The sequence below is a fragment of the Rhopilema esculentum genome, chromosome 3 (assembly GCF_057945365.1).
Source record: "Rhopilema esculentum isolate cy_ngs chromosome 3, ASM5794536v1, whole genome shotgun sequence".
NCBI lineage: Eukaryota > Metazoa > Cnidaria > Scyphozoa > Rhizostomeae > Rhizostomatidae > Rhopilema > Rhopilema esculentum.
In genome coordinates, this window is record NC_142817.1 from 6,284,252 (window position 1) to 6,309,437 (window position 25,186).

Below are 25,186 nucleotides of genomic sequence, written 5' to 3' on the forward strand. Positions count from 1 at the left end.
ACTATGCATTATGGGACCTGTCGGGAACGCGCAGCTCCAGACCTCTTCGAAGGTGACTGAGTTCTTATATTTCGAAAATAACCCTCTGAAATATTGACAAATAAAAAATTGTTGCCAAAGAATAATTTTCAGATCGCATTGATACAAAGAAAATAGTATTCTGACAAACATTAGCACGAGAATACGTCAAACAGAAACACTCTCTTCTGGAAAGGTTTCAATCGAGTTTTTCGTCAAATCTGAAATTAGAGGGGTAATTAACCCACAAGCTAAATTTAGCCTAGAAATAACATTTAAGTTGCCCCTCGGCCTACATTGACTTGTTACGATACCAAACATCATAAATCTGCCCTCGCCCTTCCCCACGGATGAAAATTGTTTGCCACATCGGACCTAGAGTAAAAGGACTAAAGGCTTACTCTTATTTGATATCATGTATCATATTTTGTAAAATAAATGCCCATTTTGAACATTTTTTCTGAAGTATGTTAAAAAAGGGTCTCTTTTATTCAGGCATAAAATTATCCTAAATAAGATTAGCGTCAATTTGGTCATTGGACATTAAACATGTCGATTGTTATGATAATGTTTTGATAGCTTGTATGTTATGCCTTTGATTCATAGTGTAAGGAAAATAGCAGAAAGCAGATTCTGGTAATGTTCTACGTCTAGGCACGGTTTACGATTTCGATAACCCAGGAAAAACTTATTTTCTGGTATCCACTTGCTTTCTCTCCGCTCTGAGTCTCGTTCAAGAGCTCCATTTTAAAACATCATTTTTTCTTTTGCTTTACACATTAAAATTTTACCTCTATCAATAGTACCCAACAGCAGATAACTGCATTTCTGGCTACAAAAAGATCACATTGGGTAAAATAACATAGGCTCCGACACAAGTTGGAAATTGGAGAACCAAGTGAAAATTATCAAAAGCTCTATTGTTTTGGAAAAAACTTGGGGCCATGGCGCCCGCCCCACCCTCCTCTTCCTCGGGGGCCCTGAATCACTTATTTCAACACTTTTTACATGATAGAAAATGCTCCATTCTTAAGAGGATTTAATGACGAAATGTTGAAAAAGTATAAACTGAATGGTAGAAAATGCTCTTTAATCAAGACAGATTAAGTCAATCAAGGTAGAAAAATACAAAGTCTATTATTTTATAAATCAGTCTTGAGCGTTTTATTTTTCTGAGCTTTTTGTACAGGCCTGGAAAATTTTGGCCTAGCTTTCCTTCTCCCAATGGCATTAACACTTGAGCGGATGAACTCATTCTGCTCCTGGTAATTTGATGGCATGTCAAAAAACGAGAATGTAAAATTGCTCGTGAAATGCAACTTCTGCATTCCATAGATCTCAGTGTTGAGTGTCTTTTGAGATAACGAAAGCTGCGGTGAGATTCCTCTAAAAATCGAGGAACGGCGAAATCGCATCTGCTTTATTTCCTCTTTGAGTCGCGTTTTAGAATCTTTAACAGTTTTCTCTCTCTTTGGTTGAACTTCATTTCCACCAGCTGCCTGTCTTTTTTCTTCATGAATTGTCTGATTCTTCAAAGCACCTTCCTGGATACGTTGAAATCCCGTGTAGATACTATTCTGCTGCTGGCTTGCGTCTACTATCTCAAATGGTACTAATCGCGAATCCGGCATTACGTCATCTTCAGGTATACCCATGATACCAAGTCGTTTCTTCTTCTGGGCATGTTCGGTGATGTTTTGCAACATCCTCTCGTGGTTTTCGTTTATCATTTTTGGGAATCTTGTATAATCTTTGCGCAGCCCGTTATCCTTAGAGACGCTTTCTGCATTCGATTTCTCAGCTGCTACTAACTCAGGGAAAGCATCAAAATTTTGCACACCCTGTTGCTCGTCCGCCTTGTGTTGGACATCCAATACTCCATTGTTTGCTTGGAAGTCTTCGTGGATGTTTTCTAACTTACGTTCATTCCCTGATTGCTTCATGTATTTATCTCGCCCTTCGACAGTGCTCATGTCTTTGATGAGAGGAAGGTGTCCGCTGTATAAACCTCCTTCCCCATTCCCCGCACTGCCTCTTGATAAGTCTATCTTTTTATTCCCCTTGCCTTGAAAACCAAGCCCAAGTGGGTCATTAGCAATTTTTCCATGGGATCCTTCTTTTTTATGCTTTTCATTTCTATATAAAAAAAAAATTTAATAGAGACAATACCGTGGCCAGGGTTTTCTTAGAAGGGGTCCTTTCTCTAGCAATTAGAGAATTTGTTTGACACTGTCAATTCAAATCTATCGTTACATTGTGCTTTTGTTTTCAAAGAGTGGTCATTCTCATTTAATGCCAACCTCAGGCTTCGGGCATAATTTCATATACAGAAATCGACGACTTAATTAAGACCTACACAGTTCTGTACATCGGTGTTTTATGAATGCGATATTCATCTTTACATATTTCCAGAAAGGCAAAAAAGATTAAACAGCCCTCGTTTAAATTGCCTGTCTGGAAAAAGGAGATCCCAGGAGACAACTAGGTGGGGACTAGGGGCTCGAGCAATCACTTCCGACAATATTTAGAGGGGGTCCAGTCACCCCTAATAACTTAAATTTTGAGCCAACCCAAGGAGAAAAAGTCGGTGCCAATGGCAAGCATAAAGAAAGACACTGAATTTGCCCATTGGTAATAACATTGTGTCAATTTCTGTATACTGTGGAAAATTGATCAAACTTCAAAAAGCACTAAGCTAAGGGCAGTGGCCAAGCAGAGAGCCCAAAAGATTAACTAAAATGCCTCGTAGGTTTAATTTCCTGTAAGAAACTTTGGCCTATACGCCTAAAGCTGTACGTAATAACCATATATTTGGTTAGTGTACATTAATAGTATGGACAGGTAGAGATAGTATAGACAGATTATTCGCTTTGTCGCCTTTACCACCTCAAAGCATTCCTCAATAATCAAGAAGTAATTGAAGTGAAAATAGTAAAATCTCTTGAAAAGGTTAGGTGTCCAATATTACCTATGACTATTCTATCTCCTATCAAAAAATTCTGGTGGTTGTTTTGAGATGCGGCATTTCATATCCCAAAAATGCTCTATATTAAGTTTGTAAGGAACCATTTAATAAAATATCACACAAATTTCTTACTTTGCTGTTGTTTGTTTCGGTTCCTGCCGACTTGTTGCCGTTTGTGTCTGGATGAATGCCTTTTCAGCATAGTGATCTGGTGATGGCCTTCCACCCAGACCTTGAACAGTGTTTGTCTCTTGATAATTTTGAGAAGCATTTCTTCCCAAGCTCCCCTTTCCTGTATCTGGTTGTCCTGTTTTCCTCCATACTGCGGGATTTTTCACTTCATGCCCACTAACCTTCCCTTGTTTTTGCATCACTCTTAGAAAAATCTAATTCTTTAATTCAAAATAACACCCGATGGCCTAGCTCTGCATCGCAAAAAAAGTTTCCCGCATTTGGTTAATCGAATGCTAGATTCGATTTCGGATTCGATGCTTGCCGAAAATCTTTCCCCTCTTGAGTTGAGGTGCATTCATACATTTTTTACGACAAAACACGAATCACAATTGCAAAATTTCATTGTCCTCTTTGATCTTGTAACCGTGCTAAAATTTGCATCATGTTCTAACTTTTGGTAATAAATTTTTTCATCATAGTAACATTTTGAGGTAAAAATTTTTGAAATCAAATCAAAAATTTTTTTCGCTCGTTATTTTTTTATGGAACCTGAAGATTTGCACAGTCTTCCAAAACTGGACTGAAACTTGGCTATATTCAGTAGCATAGCCAGGGTTGGAAGATTGGAGGGGCATTTGTCGCCCCTCTAATGTCGGAGTCCGACAGCAAGGGGTCCGGGGGCTGACCCCTAGGAAAATTGTTGCTGACCACACCCTTATTAATTTGGGAAAACGCCCCATTTTGAAAATGCGTTTGGAAAATCTATGGCTTTTCTCACATGGCTGTGGTTGGCTAATCATGGGCTAATCAAACACAATAACCGTCATATGTAGCCTTTGTGGCTGACCCATCCTACAACTGTCTATTTCCATCACAGTACCTTTAATGTTAATATTCTGAATTGTGTAAGGCGAGGAAGCTTTACGTGTAAAGACTGATTTTCTAAAGTTGTAAGCAAATATCTAGAAATAATAAATAGTATTCAAAAGTTTCAAACATAATACGTTCTCTTTGGATCAAAATCTGCAAATCCCCGACAAGCATTTCAGATTCCAGTTTTTTAAGATTAAAGTGCTTTAGTATTTCAGTTTCTATTTTTTCGGGAGTGTATAAAGAACGCGAAAGACATTTCATGTATAATGATTCGGTTTTTTCGATCAAATTCCCATGTTCTAGTTCCTTTTTGCCTTCTAAATGTGTAAATGCTAAAGACATAGTAAAGTACATTTCTTTTCGTTTTGCCAAAAGAAGTTTTTTTGACGCTGAAAGAAAACAGAGGCCATAGGTCCCGGTGATGCAGGCCCATACCTTTGGTCAAAAGATGATCCAAGAAATATTTTCAAAAAAAACAAAGAGGTAGCTGGGAATATATATAGAAAGGGTAGGGTATGAATTTCTCTAGAAAATGCTTGAAAGTGACTGAGAGTGTTGTTTGAGCTAAAGGAAAAATTGGCGTTTGTAAAGGTTTGCGTAAAAGTAAGATATTTTTATGCAGATACTCTCTCTATGGTGGCAATTCGGCTCTGGAAAAGATGGGAGGAAAAAGGGATTTTTAAGTGGAAGAAAATGATATTCAAATATTGTAAGTACCTATATCTCTTAGTTGATATCAAAGAATCAATAAATCCAATTTTTTAACATTAACAGCATAGGCCTTTTAATAATTTTGAAATATTTGGCTTGTTAATTTTGAAATATGAAATAATGTTAACCAGGTGAACACTCAGTTGAACACATTCAATTCTTCTTCTATAAACTCGCTCTCTATCTTGATCAATTAACAATATCTGCGAACTACAAAATACGCAATTCCCATTTACATAAGCAAATGTTCAATAGCGATTTATGCCTTTGATCACTTTAAAACACACTCAAACCTTAGTTGTGACAAGTACTGAAAGTCTGATCAATTCAGTTGCTATATAGTCAAAAAATAGTTTGGTATATTGTTCAAATATCTAGTATGATAGCATAATTTAAAGACTCATTGCTAACAATGAGCCTTTGCGCTACGCAAGCATCCCATAATGCATTTCAGACAGTCTTAAATCAATTATGGTTAATCAGTAGAAGTTTACTGCCATTGTTTGGATTGTCCCCTGGATAATTTGCCACCCTCGCAAAGGCTCATTGTTAGCAATGAGTCTTTGAGAAACATAACGCAAATATTCGTTTGAGTAGGTAGTGTGTGCTGGACTAACGTTTCGTCTCTCGATAAAGGCAGGTTTCGTCACTTTTCTTAGACACCAACTTTCGGGGCAATTAGAAGGGGCGGCCGCCCCCCCCCCCACTATACTTCTGTTAAAAGTGGACAGAATCGACTATTTTGTCATATGCAGGACAATTTTATAATGTTCTTGCATATTTATATGACATCATTACATATTTATCTTGCATATCAGCCCACTCTTCCAAAATATTCTTTTAAGTCTTATCAATAATCTCATATTTACCTCAGATGTCGGCTGGGAGTCATTTTTGATAAAAATAGCATTTGTTATATTTTCTGTCCATTTGGTTATGGATATCGTTCCCCACTAAACCTTTGGTTATATGAAAGGGCTTCGCTGTGTTACTTTTTCTGGATTTAAGTAGCAAAACCACAGTAGACTGTTGTTTATTTATATATTCTATTTTTGAAAATTAGGAAGAAATTTATGGGAATGATCTGCGCGATAATAAAACCCCAGCAATAAATTCTAAGCAGAAGAAGTAAGAAAGAAAACACAGAGATCGTATGCAACATACAGCTCATTAACAAATTGAAATAAATACAAAAAACTGAGGAAATTCCATGCATTAATAAATTCGATTTTCATCATTTTCTGCTTACAGGAAGAGTAGTATTAAAAGTATGGGAAAGGATCTGAGAGAACTCTTATCTATGGAAGGACTTTTTATACGAGTGAGACAGGTCCCCACTAGCCAGTTGATATTTTCTAAAAACGCAAAGAAATTGTTGGGGTTAAGGGTATGCATATTCATCACATTTTGAAGTCATTGAAAGGGGCTTGACTGCAATTAATATAAGTTAAGTTTCATATATTCATAAGGTGGTTGACCCCTTTCAGCGAATTTGTACGGCGTTGTTTCAGATAATTTTCCTAGGGCTCTGCCCTAAAACTTCTGAGGTTTTGCAACGTATGCATGCCACTGGAGTGGGGTCATACTTTACTATTATTGGCGCTTTTGGGTTGGTAGAACGAAAGAACTTAATGAGCAGTGTGATTGATAAAATGGAATTATTCTGGGCAATACGAATGGCATTTACAAGTTGTAAGATGAGAAGCCCCTATAACAGAGCTGAAACGCAGGGTTTGATACAGGGGCAAAGGCTTTAAAAGGGCATTGGGGTCCAATCTGTAGTATTTAAGATAGCTGAAAAAAGATCAGATTGAACAACATAAACTTCGTAAAAATCGAGAAATTCGACAGGGCTGTGGATAGGGGTGTGACATATTGAATGGGGATGCAACATGTTACTATTTTCTTCAAACAACATTGGACTTGCCTTAATGTTCACATAGCCCAGCAAATTTAGCGTTGCAGTTATTAGAACCTTTCTTGATTCTTAAGGAAATGAGTGTAACATATCTCAAACGTTGGAAATTTTTAATAGCATTGGTTAATAGTTTCTGAAACCCTTTGGAAACAATGTAGCCTATTTCCGTGACTAATAACATGTCGCTGCAAGTTAGGCATAAGAATAGCTCTGATACTGGGGCTGTACACGTTAGCAACCTCGTTTCAAGTCAGCAGACATTGCAATAAAACAGAGGTGTATTCAACTACCACCGTTCCTAGTACCATTATAAAAAGCCATTAATGGGAACAGATGATGTAGCAGGGGGTTTGGTAGGGTGCACTGCATTCGCAGTCAGCTCAGTTTCCTAATTGCCTAAGCACGAGGGGGTGTTAACATTAATTCATATCAAATTACATATATAAGAATGAGCAAGCAGGATCATATTTCTTATATCATTAAATACACTGGTGAATGTTGAAACATTAAAAACACCATACAACTAAGAAACAAGTCAGCAATCATTAAAACTAAAATGTTAGCTGTTTGTAACAAATTATTTTAGTGAGTGGAATAAAAGGAAAATTATTTTACGAAGCAGCGAACATTCAACCATACAGATTTGAAAATTTTAAATACTTTTCGCATCTACGCATATGTGTTTTTTTTAAATAATTTACATTGATACATTTCAGATTGAGAAAAACTACACAATGATGCATTTAATTGATATTACAATGATGAAAATTCTAATTTTAAAAAGAACTTTGCAAAGAAACTAAACTAAGTCTTACAACTAAAATAAACTGGTTTTGTATTAAGTTCGCCACGCAATCATAACAAATTTCTAAGCGTGTTTGTCTATAAAATCCACGAAATTGTTAATTGGTGATAATCCTTTACTATTTAACTTTTATATGGCCCTTGGGTCTCTTTACTAAAATTAGGCAAAATTGTGTTTGTATTGAATAAAATTAGGAGCATCCTATCACATGACCTTCTGACCGATGACTTAAATTTTCCTTTGACAAAACTTATGACTTACCTACTACCTTCAAAACTTTGAGATAATGGTGACAATTCTTCAAAATTAACTGTTTTTCACAAAATTTTGTAAACGAAACCAAAATTAAGCTGGACAACTGTTTTGACACAAATTACATAAAACACAGCAGCTGGAGTAATAATATTTTTGACAAAAGGTTCGTTAAGCTTCAAAAAGACTAGAAAAAACTGTTTTCTTTTCTGAGCTGTATCTGTTTCCATTTAGGCAATTTATTGAACTCTTCTTTCGTCATTTTGAACATTCCCTGCAAAGGAAAGGGGAGTCGTGATAAATTGATTTAACCAGAGGATTTATTGATTAACAAGGATAAACACATTTTAGGAGATATTCGAAGATTTTATGGCCTTCTCAAGCCATCACCGAATTCTAAATCTTAATGACGTGCAGTGAAAACCTATAGGAGGGTACCAATAAAATACAATCCAACAAAACTGTATTAATGATTCACAGATCATCATCAAAAGATTATTTGTTTCAAAACTATTGATACCTTTACTGTACCTCGTACTTGAGAAAAATACTTTTACCACAACTACCTCATACTTAAGAAACTTTCTCTACAACTCTTTTGACCTACAGTTGCCTCATTCTGTTTTCAAAACTGCCTTATTTACCTTATCCATAATTCGTGCAAGAATCGAAACCCTTTTACAACTAAACTTCAAAGTTATATACCAAAAATCGTCCTTAGAGACATACTCTTGTCTTACTCTTATTTTGTGGTTGATTTTCATTAAGGTTCAGAAACTGATAATGTGAACTGTTTTTTGGCGGTACAGAACTTGAAAATAGCTTTGAAAAAAGCAAACATTTCATAACATATTGGCTAAAAGCTTTATCGTATGTCAATCCTCAGAGCATAAAACTTCGAAATTAGGGTCCGAAAGAACAAATGATAATGTTTTATACTGACAAAATGACATACATGCTTGCTAACTAATAATTCTGAGTTTTATTTGTACCCATTAAACTGAAGGCAATGTTTAGAGACCCAGTACTTTCAGCACACTGATGATATTTATATGTAAATATGTTGATATAATTGTAGAGCATACAAAAGAAACAGCTTGAAACATTTTGACGCAAGAAAGTGGAAGGGATTTCTTACCACCTCTATTGAGTCAGTAGCTGACTAAATCTTTCATTAGAGTAATGATAAATGGCGATTGCACTGATGCTGGTTCTCACCATGATGACTTACAATCGCGATTACAATGATTGGTGTGATTACAATGAAGATAACGATGTGAAATATGTTGATTATGTTGATGATCGATGATTATGTGATGTTGAATACCACGTTGACTGATTTTTGACTTAAGATGATTTATGATTACAACCATGATGATTATGATTCATGATGGACAACTGGGATCACGATTGATGATTACGATTAACATGGATTACGATAAAATGATGATGACAATTGGTTGTGATCACGAACAAAACCTTATGACTGATTATGAAAATTGTGATAGCGATAATTGTGACGTTGATCCAGCTAGAGAGCAATAGATTGACAAAAATGACGGATTTTTAGATAATGTTATGTTGAAATGGAAATACTCTCTTTCGAAAGCGTGAGGCATGTTTTTAGTGGCTAGGCTGGATTTAGCCGGCTGTCGATGACCTTACCGTGAACTCGTCATTGTGTAAATATTGTTCAATTCTAGTTGGGTCTACTCCTTCTGGTAGTGGTCGCTCCATTAACTGCTCCAGAGTATAGGAATTCCTGTAATAGAACTTGGGTATAGTCTGAGGGAAAACGCAGAGAATGATTGGAAAGTCACTTGTGAGGTCGTGGTGGCGCGTAAGAGAGTTCAACCTGAATTCCAAGCTGCTTTTGGAAGCGGTTTTATAACAAAATACACACACCTTTTTAAAATATAGATTTTAGTCCACTCAGGTATAGAAGAAACACAGGGTAGTTTACAAGTTCACGCAGTCGTTTTAATTTAGAAAAATATCACACGTTTATCTAATTCCTTATGACACACCACCACAACCTTTAAAGTTATGTCAAAAATGGCAATTACTCAGAATTTACGGAATTATACAGAAAACTTTCATAATAACGTCATTCTTAATCAATTTAAAAATTTGAAGATTAATCAAGATTGGAAATCATGATTATACAAGCACACCACAACATTTGCATTAGAAGTAAAAATTCAAAATTAAAAAATTGATGTAAAATTCAGTATAAGCTGACATCTCTGAGTTTGGTTTCATCTCCATTTTTATATTTCATAAAAGAAATGCAGTTTTTAGCGTTTATTGTGGCTACTTGATTGATATTCAAAAATTAACAGATATGAAAAGGAAAACAAAGTATAAGTTATCTTCGATGATCATTTAAAAAAATTCAAAATAAGGGACCGTTAGGCAAAACCTGGAACACGCAATTAAACAAGAAGTTAAGCAAACCGTTAAACACACAACAAAACACGCTGGTTAAGTGGAACGCTGTTGAAAGTGTTTTTTAACACACTGTGAATCACGCAACTTTAGGGGCTATTTTATTCATGAAACTTTCAAAGATATTTCCCGTTCAGAATTTGTTAGGAAATGTGAGCTAGAAGTCGATAGCGTCGCTGTCTCTCGGTGAAGTAGGGGCCTTATTGATGACGTGGCTTGTATTTGTATTTGTTGCTACCTAGCATCCGAAGGTAGTTTTTAGGACACTGAGAATCTATGCCTCTCGAGCAGTGTCCTGGACCTTCCTCTCGATGTGACCACACCTCGTGATTCCTACGCCTCGTTCCGCTAAAAGCTGTGGCTGTCGCTAAAAGAGAGTCTACCTGGTTCCGCAGTCATAGTTTTGGCTATCAGCGTAAAGCTTTTGCATATAGAAACAATTGGGCGTGTTGTGACAAATGCTGTCACAATGACATACGCGTAAGGGCCCGCTACTTCTTCGTCTTTCACGCTAGAGTAGGGATGAGACCCTTCAATATGAGTCCGCACCAAGGCGGACTACTCTAAAAAAGTTTTGCTTTTGACAGCCCTTCTTTTCATACGACCTGATAATAAAATCAGAAAAACGTCAACAGAATCCATATGTGAAAAAACTCACTTTTGTAATTTAGCTAATTCATCCTCCAGCTTTAGACGACCACTCTTTCTCTTTCCAGCCTACAAAAATAGAACATGCATACAGTTTTATCGTGAACTGGTAACAAAAATGGATATCCCATGAAATATTACACCAACGGGGTTATGAAATAGTTGACCAATATGAATGTCCCTAGTTATCCATCAAAAAACTGAAGTACACGCATTCAAACTGTAATCTATATGTTATGCGTTTAAACAGGATTATACTCTCAAATATTATTAGGGAGACGATCAAGAGAAGGTTTTTTAATGAGTTGGAGAGCCCTCCGTCCGGTAATAAAAAACCACACGCATAAGTTATTATTAAGCATGCTCTCTGACTCCAGGACCGAAGGTTGCCTCACTTATTTGAAGATTTTTGCTTGCTCGTCTTCCCAATAAAAAAGTAACCCATAGATTTGAATTTCTTTACAAGTCGTCTCTATACCCATTATTCCACTGAACCTAATCATGCCTTCACGTTTAACATCAGCTATCAAATTTGAACTGTCTGAATTTCGAAAAACTTCGTTAACTTCGTTAATAATAAAAGAGTTTTGCACCTAACAAAGCACATAGAAAGGGCGATAAGATATGTGACATACACAATATATACATGCATGCCAAAGTCACAGGCAAAGTAGATTTCCAAAATGACGAGGTCACAAAACATATATTTTTAGAATGTCTGAATTTTGACCTGAAAGATTATCATGAACTAACTCTTGAAGTGGAAAATCAGTTGCAAACTGCGGCAGATGGGCTAACATATGTACACATGAGCTCAGACTTTCACTCTTCAAAAACTCAGTTATTCCATAAGTTATATCTCAGTCAACTGGCAAAAGGCGTTCCACTTCGATAAAAATTGATCTTTTGCTTTCCGAGGAAATTAATGATGTTCCATCAGACTGCATGGACAAAAGCCAAAAAACAGGAAAAAATGTTGATGACGTCATACTTTGGCTGTCTGTCATGCAGCGAATGCTTTTGCAAGGATGTAGGAACTTTAAACTTTTAGGCAGTCGAATTATCGGACTTAACATTTCACATATTTTCTTACCTTTCTCATAAGATCAGCTATTTCCTCCTCATCCTCCCAATGTGGGAACAGATTTTTGAATTCTAATGTTTCCAGGCCAGCGTATATAATATAGGCCTTTGAAATTGGACGTCCAACAGCTGAAAAAAAATTCACAAGAATATCGTTTTTGAATTACGATAACAGGGCATTCTAAAAGGTGCAACTGGTCTTAAGTTATATACTTCAGCAGAGAGAGTTTAATAAACGGTCTACTCTTTCCCGCCATTACACATACCATCTGCGTATGATGCAATCGTTTCCATAGCCAACCTCCTACTGACATCAAACCTGTGCTTTTCTGCAGCTGTTGTGGGGCCGACCTCCTCTTCATGTTCTTCGTCACTTATAGGCCACCATCCTTGCCATAAAAACATCTTGTACTTTGCATCGATGAGGAACAATGCTTTTGGGAAGGAAAAAGTATTTTAGTTACATTGCATGCATAGCCTGTTTCAAGAGATTTTAGCCTAGGGACTTCAGCTCGAGCCTACAAAGCGAAAAATTGTCAATTGTTCAAAACAAAGACACGACGCCAGTCATTAAGGGGCCATTGGCTCTAGTTAGCATGGTAAAAGGCCTCTACTGCGTCAATAGAACATCACCTTTGTGATCCTTTGATAGACTTTGTTTAAGAGTTTTGTAAAAATAGCCAAAGTAAAAATTGCCATAATTCGGAAAAATTTTATGTTCTTATCAAGCACTTATCAAATACTAACATTCTTTTCTAAAAAAAGCTGTTCTTCAAAATAAAAAAAACAATGGACTAATTGGCTGTTGGACCAACTTCATTGAACAGAGGCTATTAGTTGATCATTATGTTTCAGCCTCATTTTAGAATAGTAACCGTCCAATGAACCGTATAATCCAATTAACTGCCAGACTGTTGTCATGTGACATGTACTTACCAGGCTGAGGTGCAGTAAACAACACTTCTTGCAGTAATGGGAATGGGGTGATGGCCGTTGGCAAGTGTGTTGAGCTCGTGATCTCAGTTGCAACGAATTGGTTGTGCATACTGGCGAAATTGAAGCATCTTGGCGTAAAATCGAACTCTTTCTTGACTAGCAACAGAATGTAAACAGAAATGTAAGAATTAGCAAGAGAAAAATTGAATTCTAGATACTCGGTCTATCCGTGTTGGATTGTTTTAACGACAATTCTGACATTTAAAAACAAACAGGCTAATCGGAGAGAAATTAATGTTACCTAGAACGAAAAACATTTCTTTGGCCTGCTTCGGATACTCATTAAAAAATTTCTCTGAAAAACCATAAATTTTTTAAACCTGTTTATTCGGTCTTTTGGTACCGACGTTTATGGGGACTGGAACTCTTGTACCCCTGTGATATATTTTTCCGCCAACTGCGATAGCCAGCTGACGCAAGAAAACACGTGGCTAGTTCTTCCACAATATTGTTTTGAAGTTACAAAAATTCAAAAATGAAATTGAGGCTGTAATTGTGCAAAAGCATAGATCGAAAAATCTTGCCAGTGCAGTACAGATATTATGCAACTAAGCTTTAATGGGAAAAATTCTACAAAGACAATGTCTCCTTCGATTGACAGCTGGTCTCACCACACAAAACAAAGGCCTTTGAAAATTAAAGTTGGCCATTAGAGAAAATAAAAGAATATAGATATAGACAACAAATCTAATTATGAAAGGTATGTTGAAATTTTCATATTTTATCGAGAAAAACATAGTTAGAGAAATCTTGACATGAGTGGTGGTGTTCTCATCCAAAAGAACATAAAAAATGGCGAAATAAATGAGCGATACTTTTTTCGGAGGCAAAGGCACTGTGCTGGCAGAGTGTATAATTCTTTATCGCATCTTGTGACAAAATATTCTCAATGACGTAATGGCAAATTTATTGCTAACATAAAAACGGCATAAATGTTACCTCCTAAATATGACACATAGTCTTCATCATCACCAAGAGCGTCCCAGAAGGTGTCCTCTTCTTCACCTTCCAACATCTCTTTAATTTTAAATTTCTTTTGATATAAGGTTTTTATTCTGAACAAAATAATAATGGAAAAAATGTGAATAAACAGTTGTCAATATTTTAATGAACAAGTCAAAGTTATCCAGTAGTTAATACCATATGATGCTTCATTATATTATGGAGTTTATCTCTGGCATATAAGAGATGATAAAACATACAAAGCATTACAAAATTCCTTATTTAAGGGGTATCTTACAAAAGAAATAAACCTTTTTTAAAGAAATTGAACTCAAATCACAGAATAAGCCCCATTTACACTCTGGACCAGTCTTCTACATGCGCAAACACAAACGTGTGTGCAACGACAGTAACAACAACCAGGCTGTGGCCTTGCCTCTCTTCAGCCACCTGGAAGCAACCTCGAGTTGAAAGTGGATGAAATTCGTTCGGATAAAACCGCGAGAATCGGTACCAAAACTAAAAAAAATCACTTTCTGCACCAGAACAAAGTTCATCTGAGTCTTACTTCGCAAGCGGATAAAATATATTTGGAAAGAGTAGGTCTAGTGTAAATGCAAGGCCTATCAAAGCAGAATCCATCCGGATAAAATTAGTTTGGATCTAGTGTAAATAAGGTCTAAGAAACCATACGCCAGGGTTTCTATTCACAAGAGGGAATATCCCTTCTCCGAGCTGGCGGGTGTTTGTTGGTTAATAAACCTTAAAAAAGGTTGAAATAAAAAATCACTAACCTGTCTCTGAAGCCTTTGGCACATTTGACGCCTCGATCTTGCATGTCTTCAGTAGCTTTGACACCATGCCATAGATATATCGTCTTTTCTGGTGGATCGCACAAAATAATAGAGCCTCTTGATCTTAGATTGGCCGACCTAAATAATCAAATTGGTTCCTCAAATCTTTGCTACAAGTAAGGCTGATAGAAATTGAAGATAGCTTGACCATGTGTTGGATAACAAGGAAAAGCAGCATATAGTCTTTTAACATTAGAGGCAGTATGTTCCCCATTGCCCTCAGACTTTCTTTTTATAGCCACAATCGTCACGCACCGTTGGTTTAGTGCACAAATAACCAATCAGAAGGAAAAACTACCATCGCGTACTCTTCCTGAGCGAGTTGCTGTGGATTTTGTTTTGGTGTCAAATGCCTAAGTCAGTTTCGATGATAAAAAGATAAGACATTTTTTTCGTGTTCACTCTCAATAACTAATATAGAATGCTAAAAAGGAAGAGGAAGACCCTCTTTTTAAGGAGAGGCCTTCAAGTTAGGCGAGGTCTTCAAGTTAGGCGAGGCCTTCAAGTTAGGCGAGGCCTTCAAGTTAGGCGAGGCTTTCAAGAATTAACCATCATGGAGGAGACAGACTGCCTTTAGCAAAGTTCCTTATCCAAGAGGAATAGTATACGTTCAATTTTACAGCGTTATCTGCATTTAACATAAATGCGTTAAATGACGAGTAAAACCTTTAACAGTCAATTATGTACTTCATACAATTAGCAGTGTAGAAATGACATGAAGCATTTAAAACAAAAAACAAGCAGAAAAGTAGTTCTTATTGTTCATGATTGTAAATGACAAGCGTTAAAAAACAAATCTACCTTCGCAAAAACCTTTTTCATAAAGAAATAACGTTACAAAATACAGATTCTGACACTGGCTTGAAAAGAATTTGACCCCAAAGATAAAAGGTAATCACCTCGAAAGTTTTTTATTTTCTTTTACTTCTATTGCATTACGAGAGTCATTATCCAAGGTGTTTTTGTACTGTTAACAAACTGGTCTGTTGATAAGGGGAAGCTAAGGAGACACTTACTACGTCACAAAATGCACAAAAAGAAAGACTTACGTCACAGGTATTTCGACCATGCATGCCTCCCCTTCATCGTCATTTCTGATGAAATACATCCTTGTGTTTTTGAATTTCGAATCTTCGGAATGTCTAGAGTAGAATTATGACATCAACTAAATTACAAGCTACATTCAGGCAATCTTCAAGCAAGTCAGGTCCTTGAGAGATATGACAACTTTGAGTGGGTTACAGTTTTACCGTGTGGTGACATCTGCGGGTCTGGGAGGGTTCGATTTGAAGAAAAATGCAGATAAATACAGTCAAACCTGTCTTATTCGAATCGAACAAAAGTCCCTTAAATATCTTCTTAAAAACCCTTAAAAAACCTCTATAATCTGAATCGCCATTATTTGAATTTTTCCTAATTCGACCCAGGAGCGGACACTTGATCAAATTTTTGGGGGGGGGGGCAAGCCCATTGTTTTAATAAGATGACGTCACATTTCCTATTGTTTTAGAACAAAAGACCATTGTTCTCTAAAGTATTGGGGGGGCGGTGGACCCCCCCAAGTGTCCGCCACTGATTCGACCATACTTGTCGGTCCCCTGAGTAAAAAAATAATCATTCTAGTTCGAACTTTCTCCGAACTGTAAAAACTAAGGTGATATAAGTACTCCCCTTCATTAAATTCTCCTAAAATCGATGGTACTGCAATTTTTTGCTGTTATTAAAGGCATGACAAGTTTTTGGAATCTTGCCCTTCTCTGTGTCGTACAGTTACTAGAATAGGTACTAGTGACCATCTTTACAACTGTTGTGGAAGTTCTGATTATACGGATAAAGGCTGAAAAATGAAAATTAAGGGAGGTTTGTGGCAAAATCTAGGATTTTTTGTAAAGCTCGTTTGAATTGAACAATTTCTAATTCGAACATTTTTACGAAACCCTCAGAAATTTTGGATAACACAGGGTTAACTGTAAATGCATTTTTGAGAAATCCGTCACTACAAAAGTCATCTTTCACAGTCTTAATTTGTCGCAATATATTTGCGTTTTACAATCTGGTAGAAACAGCAGTTTTTTCTTTACTACAAATGCACAATGTTTCTTTTGATCTCGCCTTTAGAAAGTCTCGATCCCTTTAGAGAACTCCAAGCTTAAATTTTTGAAACCGCTTAGCTTATACTGATTCTCTGTCTCATAATATATACCAAAACACCTGCAAGGGTAAGGGTCAGGGCACCAAGACAAATGAAAAAACTAAGGTTTGGACTACCTTCCAAGGTTTACAACCATGCCATCATCGAATAACTGAAAGAAAGCTGGAGGTTCTTGGCCCTGGGTCACCAGCATCTGCAAGCAATGAAAATATCAAACAGTTATAGATTGTTCTTAAACCATGCAAGTCTATCAACATACAAGATGCAGAATTTGAAATATAAAGGTGACAATAATGTAGACAAAGACTCAATGAGAAAAAGTTATATTTTCCTGACATATTGCGATGCTTAATTAAATTATCGTCATGTCTCAAAGAAAAAACACAGGATTCTGTCTGAACTCCTTCACGAGATACCCCAATGTGTGTTGATACCCCTAGTCTAGTCCTTGGTCTATTACCCCTAATCCTTTGTAATATTTTATGTTTTTTAACTTTCCTTTGGTCCTTCTATGACCAGAGAGAGTCTTCTTCTCCGGCTATGTTCGCATATCAAAGCAAAGCCGAAATACTCAATGGGCATGCATTAGCAGGATAAGGCATCTCAATATAACAAAGACCACTACCTTCCAATCGTTGGAAATAGGGACGGAAACGGAAACAAATTAAAAGGGGGTATTAATGAAGTCATACGTACTTGAGGACCTTCATCTGAGTCTATCTCTGACATCATCAAAGCAGCAGTACCCTTATCAGCTACCGTGCAATCCTTTCCTTGCCAATAAAAATACAACAAACAGTCTCGCCCGATATCGTCTTGCTTTGATTTTCCACCTTTTATATTGCGAATACCTGTTCTCATGTATTGGAAGCTCCAACGAACAATGTAAGCTATGGAAAAAAGCAGTAGAGGCTAAGAAGGACCTCAAACTGTTTTAGATAAGTGTTCTAATGAAATTTTACAGAAGGACAGTAACCAAAAGGAGCATCAAAATCAGATATAGAGGAGCTTCAAAACAAAAAACTTGTAATTCAAAGATTGCATTAAATGGCAGGCACTCATTAGGTCCTTAAAGACTTTGTCCCCAAAAATTAAAGCAAAAATTGTGAACTCTGAAAGCCAGCATAAATTTTAGCATATACCCGTAATGAATTTTTATTTGTTACTATCTAGCTTCCCGAAGTAGTTTTGTAGTTTTCAGAACACTGAGAAGCTGTGCTACTCGAGCAGTGTGCTAGCCCTTAGAGAATATAAAGAGCTTTTTTCAACTGCTTTTCTTAACTTCAGTTTTTATGGTAGTTACTAACGACCAAGTTAAGCTTAAATTTCGTAAATCGTTAAAATTCACTCTTACATTCTGCAGCAAAGAAGAACCCGAATTCTTCTTCTGGCACTTTTGTTGAGATTTTCTCTACAATTCTCCAAACTTTTATCTCATTTGTCTGCACAGCATACTTGAAGAGTGTTTCCGGGTCTTTTCCGCCTTTGCCTCTTTCAATTAACATATCTATAAAAACCAAGGCGAAATTATACAACCTTGAATATAATGGAAATTACTGTTTACAGGTCTGTCATAAAATGCTCGATGTCGTATAGGCTAAGCTGTACACCTTGTTTGTGTATAGACAATGACAGTTCTTAGTTGCTACTCCAAGTTTCACGCTCTACTCCACCTGTACAAGATCTCTTAAAGCGGTTAGCTTTCTGTGACAACTAAGAAGAACTGATGTTCAGTCACATCGAAGGTTTGGTTCATCAAAGGTTTGGTACCAACGCTGTTTGTGAAACCTCGAGAAAGGTCGTAAAGTACAGTCACCCTTTGAAATTTACAGCCATGAATTGAAAAACAAGAGGAATACTGAAGTTGATTGAAACATGGCAGATTGTGGTAGATTGTGGTAGAGAAACACGATAGACGATGAATGATAGAGAACAAGTAGATGATAGAACGATATGGATAAGCAAACAATTTTTCTAACCATTAACAATCATAACAGGTCCATCAGCAACGTTCACCATCTTCTTGCCATCAATTGGTTCTAGTTCCACAGCGGGTTGATAGTCGCTTAAATCTCTTGTAAGCTGCAAAAGAGTAAAGAGTTGCATATTGTGTTAATTGAACTAAGTAGTGAGTAAAATACGGTTCAAAACATTGCAATTGGGTTTCATTAGAAAGTTCATTAATTTCCAGGGTTCGTAAAAACTGGCATTAAACAAGTAACAAAAATTGAAAATAATTCAGCAATTCTGTTTTCGATAGAATGCTGTAAACGTAGATTTTCAGAGATTTTCCATCCAAAAAAGTTTCAAGCTTGCCAATAGGACTCTTTGACGAAAATTTTTTCCTGATGAAATATGTTTGCATACCATGATATTTGCAAAATATAGTCATACCAAAACTCACCGTTAACAGTAAGGTTTTCTCATAAAAGAATAAAATTTCATGTTTTCGATCACTGGCATTTTGAGGCAATGATTTAATGAGATCCCTTGTGTTGTAGGACAAAATATATTTAGGTAGCTTGGCGCGTTAATTGAGTTTAAAAAAACCATAAGTAAAAACACACAAACACGTTTATAATTTGTTCATCCCAAATATAGAATAAAATTGCCTCATCAATAATACCCGAGCTCAAGAACTACATCAAGCATACCTGTTCGTGAACCTTGCTTTCAGCAGTTTTTGGCTTCAAGTCCACAGGATCAGGCCAATCGTAAAATTTCCTCCTAAATAAGACATTTTCAGATTTCTCAGTCATCTTTCCAAACACAGCCCATTCTGGCCTAGGCACACTTCTCCTCATCTTTGGGTTTTCTTCATTTGGGAATAATGGACTGACTGATGATGAGGTTTTGAACCCCTCTTCAAAAACTTCAAGACCTAAATCGATTGGCTTTTTCCTCATACTGCCTTTGCATTCTCTTCCAATCCATGTGTACACTTCCGTACCAAAGTCCAGAACATAGGCCTAGAGATTAAGGTTAGATATATGTTCTTAGGAATATTTAGATAAAACATATTTTAGGCTGATATGTTTTTTCTTCGAAAAGTTGAGATTTTTATCATTATCAATGGAAATGAAACTTGCACAAGTTAATCAAAATTAGAAAACAAAATTTGGGTAAAGTGCAAAAAACAACTTAAAAAAGCACCACAATAACATATTCCAAAAAACAATTGAAAAAGTTGATTGACAATTTTCCTGTTAACTTTCTATCCAGTTACACTTCATGAACTTGAAAAATCGAACAGTCCAGAGGTTTTATTATCTCGACGCAATTCACAATAGCAGGCTTCAACTGGCCTTAAAGTTGGCACAGGCCTCAAGAACAATTCCCGTCAAAGAGTTATAGGGTTGTCTCGAACCGAAAATGACAAGGATACTGAAGGTGATATATTCAGCTGATCATTATGGCAACAGTTGTGATTTATGGCAATTGTTGTTGGCGATATCTGTGACGAAAACTATTATAATATACCTACATACAGCGAGAGATGGAAGCAAAGGCGCCGTTGTGACGTTACAACTGGAAATATGTAAAGAGAGCCTTGAATACCTTAACATATGTCAATGAATACCTTTTCACTGGACAACCATTTCTTAGAAGGAACTTTCCCACTATACTCATCAAGTAATACCAATTCTGCATTTTCATCTTCATCTAATTCCACTTCATAAATTTTTGTTGATTCCAGAATGCCTTTCTCGTAATCAGCATCTTCAAGAACATCATCCTTGCCTGAAGTATTAAAATAGAAATTCAAATAATTGAGCATCAATCAAGCTATCGAACTAGATTGCTAAACAGCCTTCTTTTTTCTTTATCAGTAACGACAATTCCTTAGTCATTTATGCTCGAGTCCCACTTCTCATGCACATTACGTACATGTATCTGAACTGGTCTACCAGTTAATTTTCAAATTCAAATGTTTACACCATGGACTTATCAATTATTCACAAAACAACAATTTTATGACTATCCTCTAAAGGAAATTAGCTTCCTGTTGTGTTTATGGTAAATAGCTCTAAAGACAGAAAGTTGCCTCTTTAGAAGAAGTTTACTAAACGTTTGTACATCACTAAATATCATAAAAAAACCTTCAGCTCTGCTAAAATCAATATTTCATATATTCTTTTAGAAAAGTCAAGAAAATTTGAATATCCATCTATTTCAATTCGAAAATCGCGTACTGAGAATTTGAAAAATTTGTTGTCATATTTAAATTAATTTTCTCTGAGTAAGTAAGTTACTTTGTGAAACTTCAATATCCCTCTAAAAATTTTCAAAATGCACATAAAATTATAAACTAAATCTTGCTTTTGATTTTAACATAACAACTATAAGCCTTCTTAAACCCCTCCCAAAATCTGTAAAGTGCTCTTTGGGTCCCTACAAAGATGGTATACGGTGCTAGAGGCACCCTTTTAGGCCTATCAATAAAACATCTTGGAAATTGTCCCCTTATAGTCAGTGAGTGTGCGATAACGGAATCGCTGATATCTGGAAAGATGAATAGAAAGTCGATGGTTTCCCCCATGGGTCAGGGCACCAAAATTTCTGATAAAGCCACAGCAAAATAGCCTGTGTAACTTACTTTGAATCTTATCTTTTCCTCCAAGGGCATTCCAGAAAGCTCTTGTTGTCCTACTGTCTCGCTCTTTTGATTGATCCATTACATTTATCGTATCTGCCTCACAGTTCATTTCTTTCCACTGTTGGATAACACTTGTTATTTCGGTGCCCTAAATCAAAGAACAGAGAGTTTTAAGAATATACTAATGAATTCATATGAATAAGGCTCTAGTGTTGTTTTATAGACATTTGAAACTGTTTAACCGATTGTGCCTACTGCTAAATGGTGGTTTATAATGATAATCTAAATACAATATTTGTACAAATTTAAGAGCAACTATTCTAAACTTGTCTCAAATAGTCTTCAAATGTGTTTTTATTATCAGATATGTTAAAACTGAGATTATCATTCACGTACAACATTCTATAAAATGATTTCTTGATCCTAAGACCCAAAGAGTGTAAATTTTTGAACAAATGAATATTTTTTGTCCAGTAAAAATTTTCCGAGATCAACAAAACCGCCATCAGCGAAAAATGGATCAATTACGCCGCGCTCTACATCAACTTCTAACTTGTCAAGAGCAGCACGTTTTTGTGTAGGCAGAATTTGATTATTTCAGTCTCTAGATTAGCCCTAACTTCTCTAAAAAACCTACGCAAATGTTTTTCGGATCCTCTGATAGAAATTTTAGAATCAGAAAAAATAATTTTGTATAGAAATGGTGCCGGTTGATAAATAAGAAAATACAGAAATTGCGTTTTAGATCAACGCTGGTTCTCTTTGATCAAGCCAGATACTAACATATTTGGCTCAAAAGTCGCTTCTTGTGAGTATAAAGTGCACATGACGACTAATGATCTTGCGATCGAAATTGTTTCCATAAATACGCTACATATGGAAAGATAACACTAAGAGTACATTTCATTAAACATAAATCAAGGTATATTATGAAAACATCATATAACACTAAGCTTACAAGTAGTTTTTCCTCGAAGCGTCAATTCAAATTACAAACACAGTCTGTCATATTGTATTTGAGGCACCTTGAATTTGATTGCATGCAAAATATGCAAAATAATTTATTGCATGTAAGAAGCTTTATTCCTAGATAAGACTTAAAAGTTATGAGAAGGAGAGAAGCTTGTCACGTGACGTAAAGGCTGTCAGGTTAATTTTACAAATGTATAAAATCTATTCCGAATAACTGAATATAAATAAATATCTCATATCACAAAATGTGAGAATATTAACTTCATAGGGAATCTAAGCGCAAAATAATTGATTGTACATCGATTCCACAACCAACCTGCTCTTTACCTGTGATACTAAAACAACTAAGTCGATTAGAAATGTCTTACGCCGACAAAATAGAGGTTACCAGGTCAATTTATGCTTTCTTTATTGTTATGCTATCAAAACGCTTTAGATATTATCCCCTGATACGATAAAAGCCCCAGCTTTGTAACTCATCAGGAGACCAGTTATGATATAACCGAACCAGGCTAATGTATAACTCTATCAGCTTTAAGCCATGTGTGGTTATTGGTATCGTTGTTCAGTGTTGTTAAGGAGAAATCGTTATTAGATTAAAGTGTTCAGCAAAATCGCAAAAGCTGCTTTTGATGATTATGAATGAACAGCCAGTGAACGTGCAGTTACATATGACTGAACGTGGCTGAGCTTTGTACAAAGGAAGAAAAAGGATATCAAAGGAAAAAGGGAGAGAAATATTGCCTGAACTTCAACTTTGCTTGGAAAAGGGTTGAAATTATCCATTGCAGTACATACCCTTGCTTTCTCCATAATGCTGCAAAACTTTCCATTCCATTGGTGAACCAGTTTTGGCGTGACCAATATAAATACGTCACCGCTATTCATAGATGCAACACTCGGTTCCACCAACCTGGTTTGTACATTTCTTGAACCTGGATAAAGACAAAAAACGATAAAAGCATTCCGCATTAAAAAAACATATAAACAGATATAAGAAAAGGTGAGAAATATAAAAACTAAAAAGGCTATTAGGTAGCGGAATTAAAAACTCGTGTGTTTTACGAAGAAAAGGGGGCTAAAAACATAAGCAAGCCTTACAAGTTATTACTTATCACGTGTTTTAAGACTTTGGTCAAAGGAATGGTACAAGCTTCGGTTTTTAAAGACCTTGAGTTGAGGAATCGTATTAAAAAATAGTATAGAGGTGCAGCTACGCGTTTAAAGGATAAGCTGTTGTTTTTGATTGGTTTTTCGGCTCGAGGAAAATGGCTCATCGATCTGGCCTAAATTTGGGCCCAAGCTAAACCTCCTAATCTTTTAGGTTCTCAGCAAAAGTCAGTTCTATGAAATCCGGACCCTCTACTCTGTAAGATGGTAACATCTTTAAACTGCACTACATAAAACTAGTGCCTGAATAAAAAGATCGAAAACCTTTATTTTTCAGGAGGACTCTAAGCAGATGCAAATAGCTATTATATAGAGTGGAAATACCATTTTTGAAAATCTCACACTATAACGGCATGCGCTTCAAACACAGGAAGACAACCGTAACAACGACAAAATTCATTTGTGTATTGCATCGATATACGCAAAATTATCCATCAATCCTATTTCAAATGGCACCCAACGTGTAACACAACTTCATTGCTGGCAATTTCATTCAAGCTAGTCAAGAAAATTTCCAAAGATGACCTTTCAATGACATCGGAAAGTAAAGTAACGCAGTTTTAAGTACGGTTAGACCAATTAATAAGATATCCGGCACGGTGTAATCTTAGTCTCATTGTACAGATATCAGCAAAAAGCAAATAAAAAGATTCCAGTAACACACCCTTGACTTGCAGAAGCATAACTGGTTTAACACCATCATACGGATTTATCCTCTCCTTACTAATCCCTGATTTGTCTTTTGATGTTCGCTTGAGTCCTTTCGAAGCTCCTTTGAGGTCTTCTTTACTTTCCAAGCCCTTCCTTGCATCATCCGCCAAATCATCTCTTTCTGCGGTGCCAAGAAAAAACACTTACAAAATACAGCGACAATAAATTAGAAGTTAGAATAGTGACTAGCAGTGCTACCACCTTAGATTTTCTACTACCCCTAGAACCCCTACTAAGACTGATCTCCTGGAAACTTGTTTCCCTCGAAGAAAAATGGTGATACTATCTTGAAATAAAGAGAAATAGTGCCGAGCTGACGACTCCTGACATCGGAGGCAAGAATCTCTAAAATATCCCAGCCATCTACAACAATGCTATATTATGAAAGGAAGAGTTATAAACTCAAAGTTCTTCTGCGCGCTAGAACTTAATGCATACATCAATTAAATAATTTTCAATTTGGTAGAATACATTGATCAAGGGTAATTGAGTTCATGGCTTGACAATCTTCTCCATCCTTGCCACTGTTTAAAATGTGATTAAATGAAAAAAATCTATGCTCAGTTGCTCCAGAAAACTTAAAGTTTCTAACGCATTAAAGGTCGGCAATCCCAGATACATCTTTGATGTTAAGCATTTAAACCGTTGCCCCTTCCAGGTCACTGTTCCCCGGACGCAAACAAAATTTTTGATGAATTATTCAAAAAGATCCGAATGTGGTAGCATTCAACTTGATGCTTCAGCGTATCCTTTGATTTCGACGTTCAATACTGGAGACTACAGGTTAGAAACTGAATTCAGAACAAACTCCTTGATTCATGGTTACATAAGTATGATTTCCGCAGCCTCGCTTCTAAGTAACATCTAGTTACAAACACAAAAAGAAGGGCCTTTAAA

At 36.2% G+C, this 25,186-nt stretch overlaps 2 protein-coding genes across 4 annotated transcripts in view; both read right to left on the reverse strand.

The window, feature by feature from the left end:
• Positions 1-1,085: 1,085 nt before the first annotated feature.
• Positions 1,086-3,472, reverse strand: LOC135692534 (uncharacterized). Its single transcript, XM_065210691.2, has 2 exons — positions 3,116-3,472; positions 1,086-2,154 (listed from the first exon to the last, which is right to left on the reverse strand). Exons 1-2 carry the CDS (start codon positions 3,352-3,354, stop codon positions 1,161-1,163), a joined length of 1,233 nt encoding a protein of 410 aa, XP_065066763.2. The 5' UTR covers positions 3,355-3,472; the 3' UTR covers positions 1,086-1,160.
• A 2,418-nt stretch (positions 3,473-5,890) lies between these two features.
• The window catches only part of LOC135692527 (supervillin), a 44,510-nt gene continuing 25,214 nt past the window's right edge, over positions 5,891-25,186 (reverse strand). For 2 of the 3 annotated variants that reach the window (XM_065210683.2, XM_089111280.1), the window contains 18 exons: positions 24,243-24,410; positions 23,207-23,343; positions 21,437-21,584; positions 20,420-20,580; positions 19,494-19,808; positions 18,819-18,921; positions 18,194-18,346; positions 17,536-17,729; positions 16,956-17,032; positions 15,737-15,829; positions 14,628-14,765; positions 13,831-13,946; positions 12,832-12,987; positions 12,162-12,329; positions 11,906-12,024; positions 10,823-10,881; positions 9,382-9,478; positions 5,891-7,990 (listed from right to left, as the gene is read on the reverse strand). In XM_065210683.2, coding sequence (XP_065066755.2) covers positions 7,904-7,990; positions 9,382-9,478; positions 10,823-10,881; positions 11,906-12,024; positions 12,162-12,329; positions 12,832-12,987; positions 13,831-13,946; positions 14,628-14,765; positions 15,737-15,829; positions 16,956-17,032; positions 17,536-17,729; positions 18,194-18,346; positions 18,819-18,921; positions 19,494-19,808; positions 20,420-20,580; positions 21,437-21,584; positions 23,207-23,343; positions 24,243-24,410 — 2,489 coding nt within the window. In that variant the 3' untranslated portion in view covers positions 5,891-7,903. The remainder of the gene's footprint in view (positions 7,991-9,381; positions 9,479-10,822; positions 10,882-11,905; positions 12,025-12,161; positions 12,330-12,831; positions 12,988-13,830; positions 13,947-14,627; positions 14,766-15,736; positions 15,830-16,955; positions 17,033-17,535; positions 17,730-18,193; positions 18,347-18,818; positions 18,922-19,493; positions 19,809-20,419; positions 20,581-21,436; positions 21,585-23,206; positions 23,344-24,242; positions 24,411-25,186) is intronic. The other variant, XM_065210684.2, reaches the window with a different exon arrangement.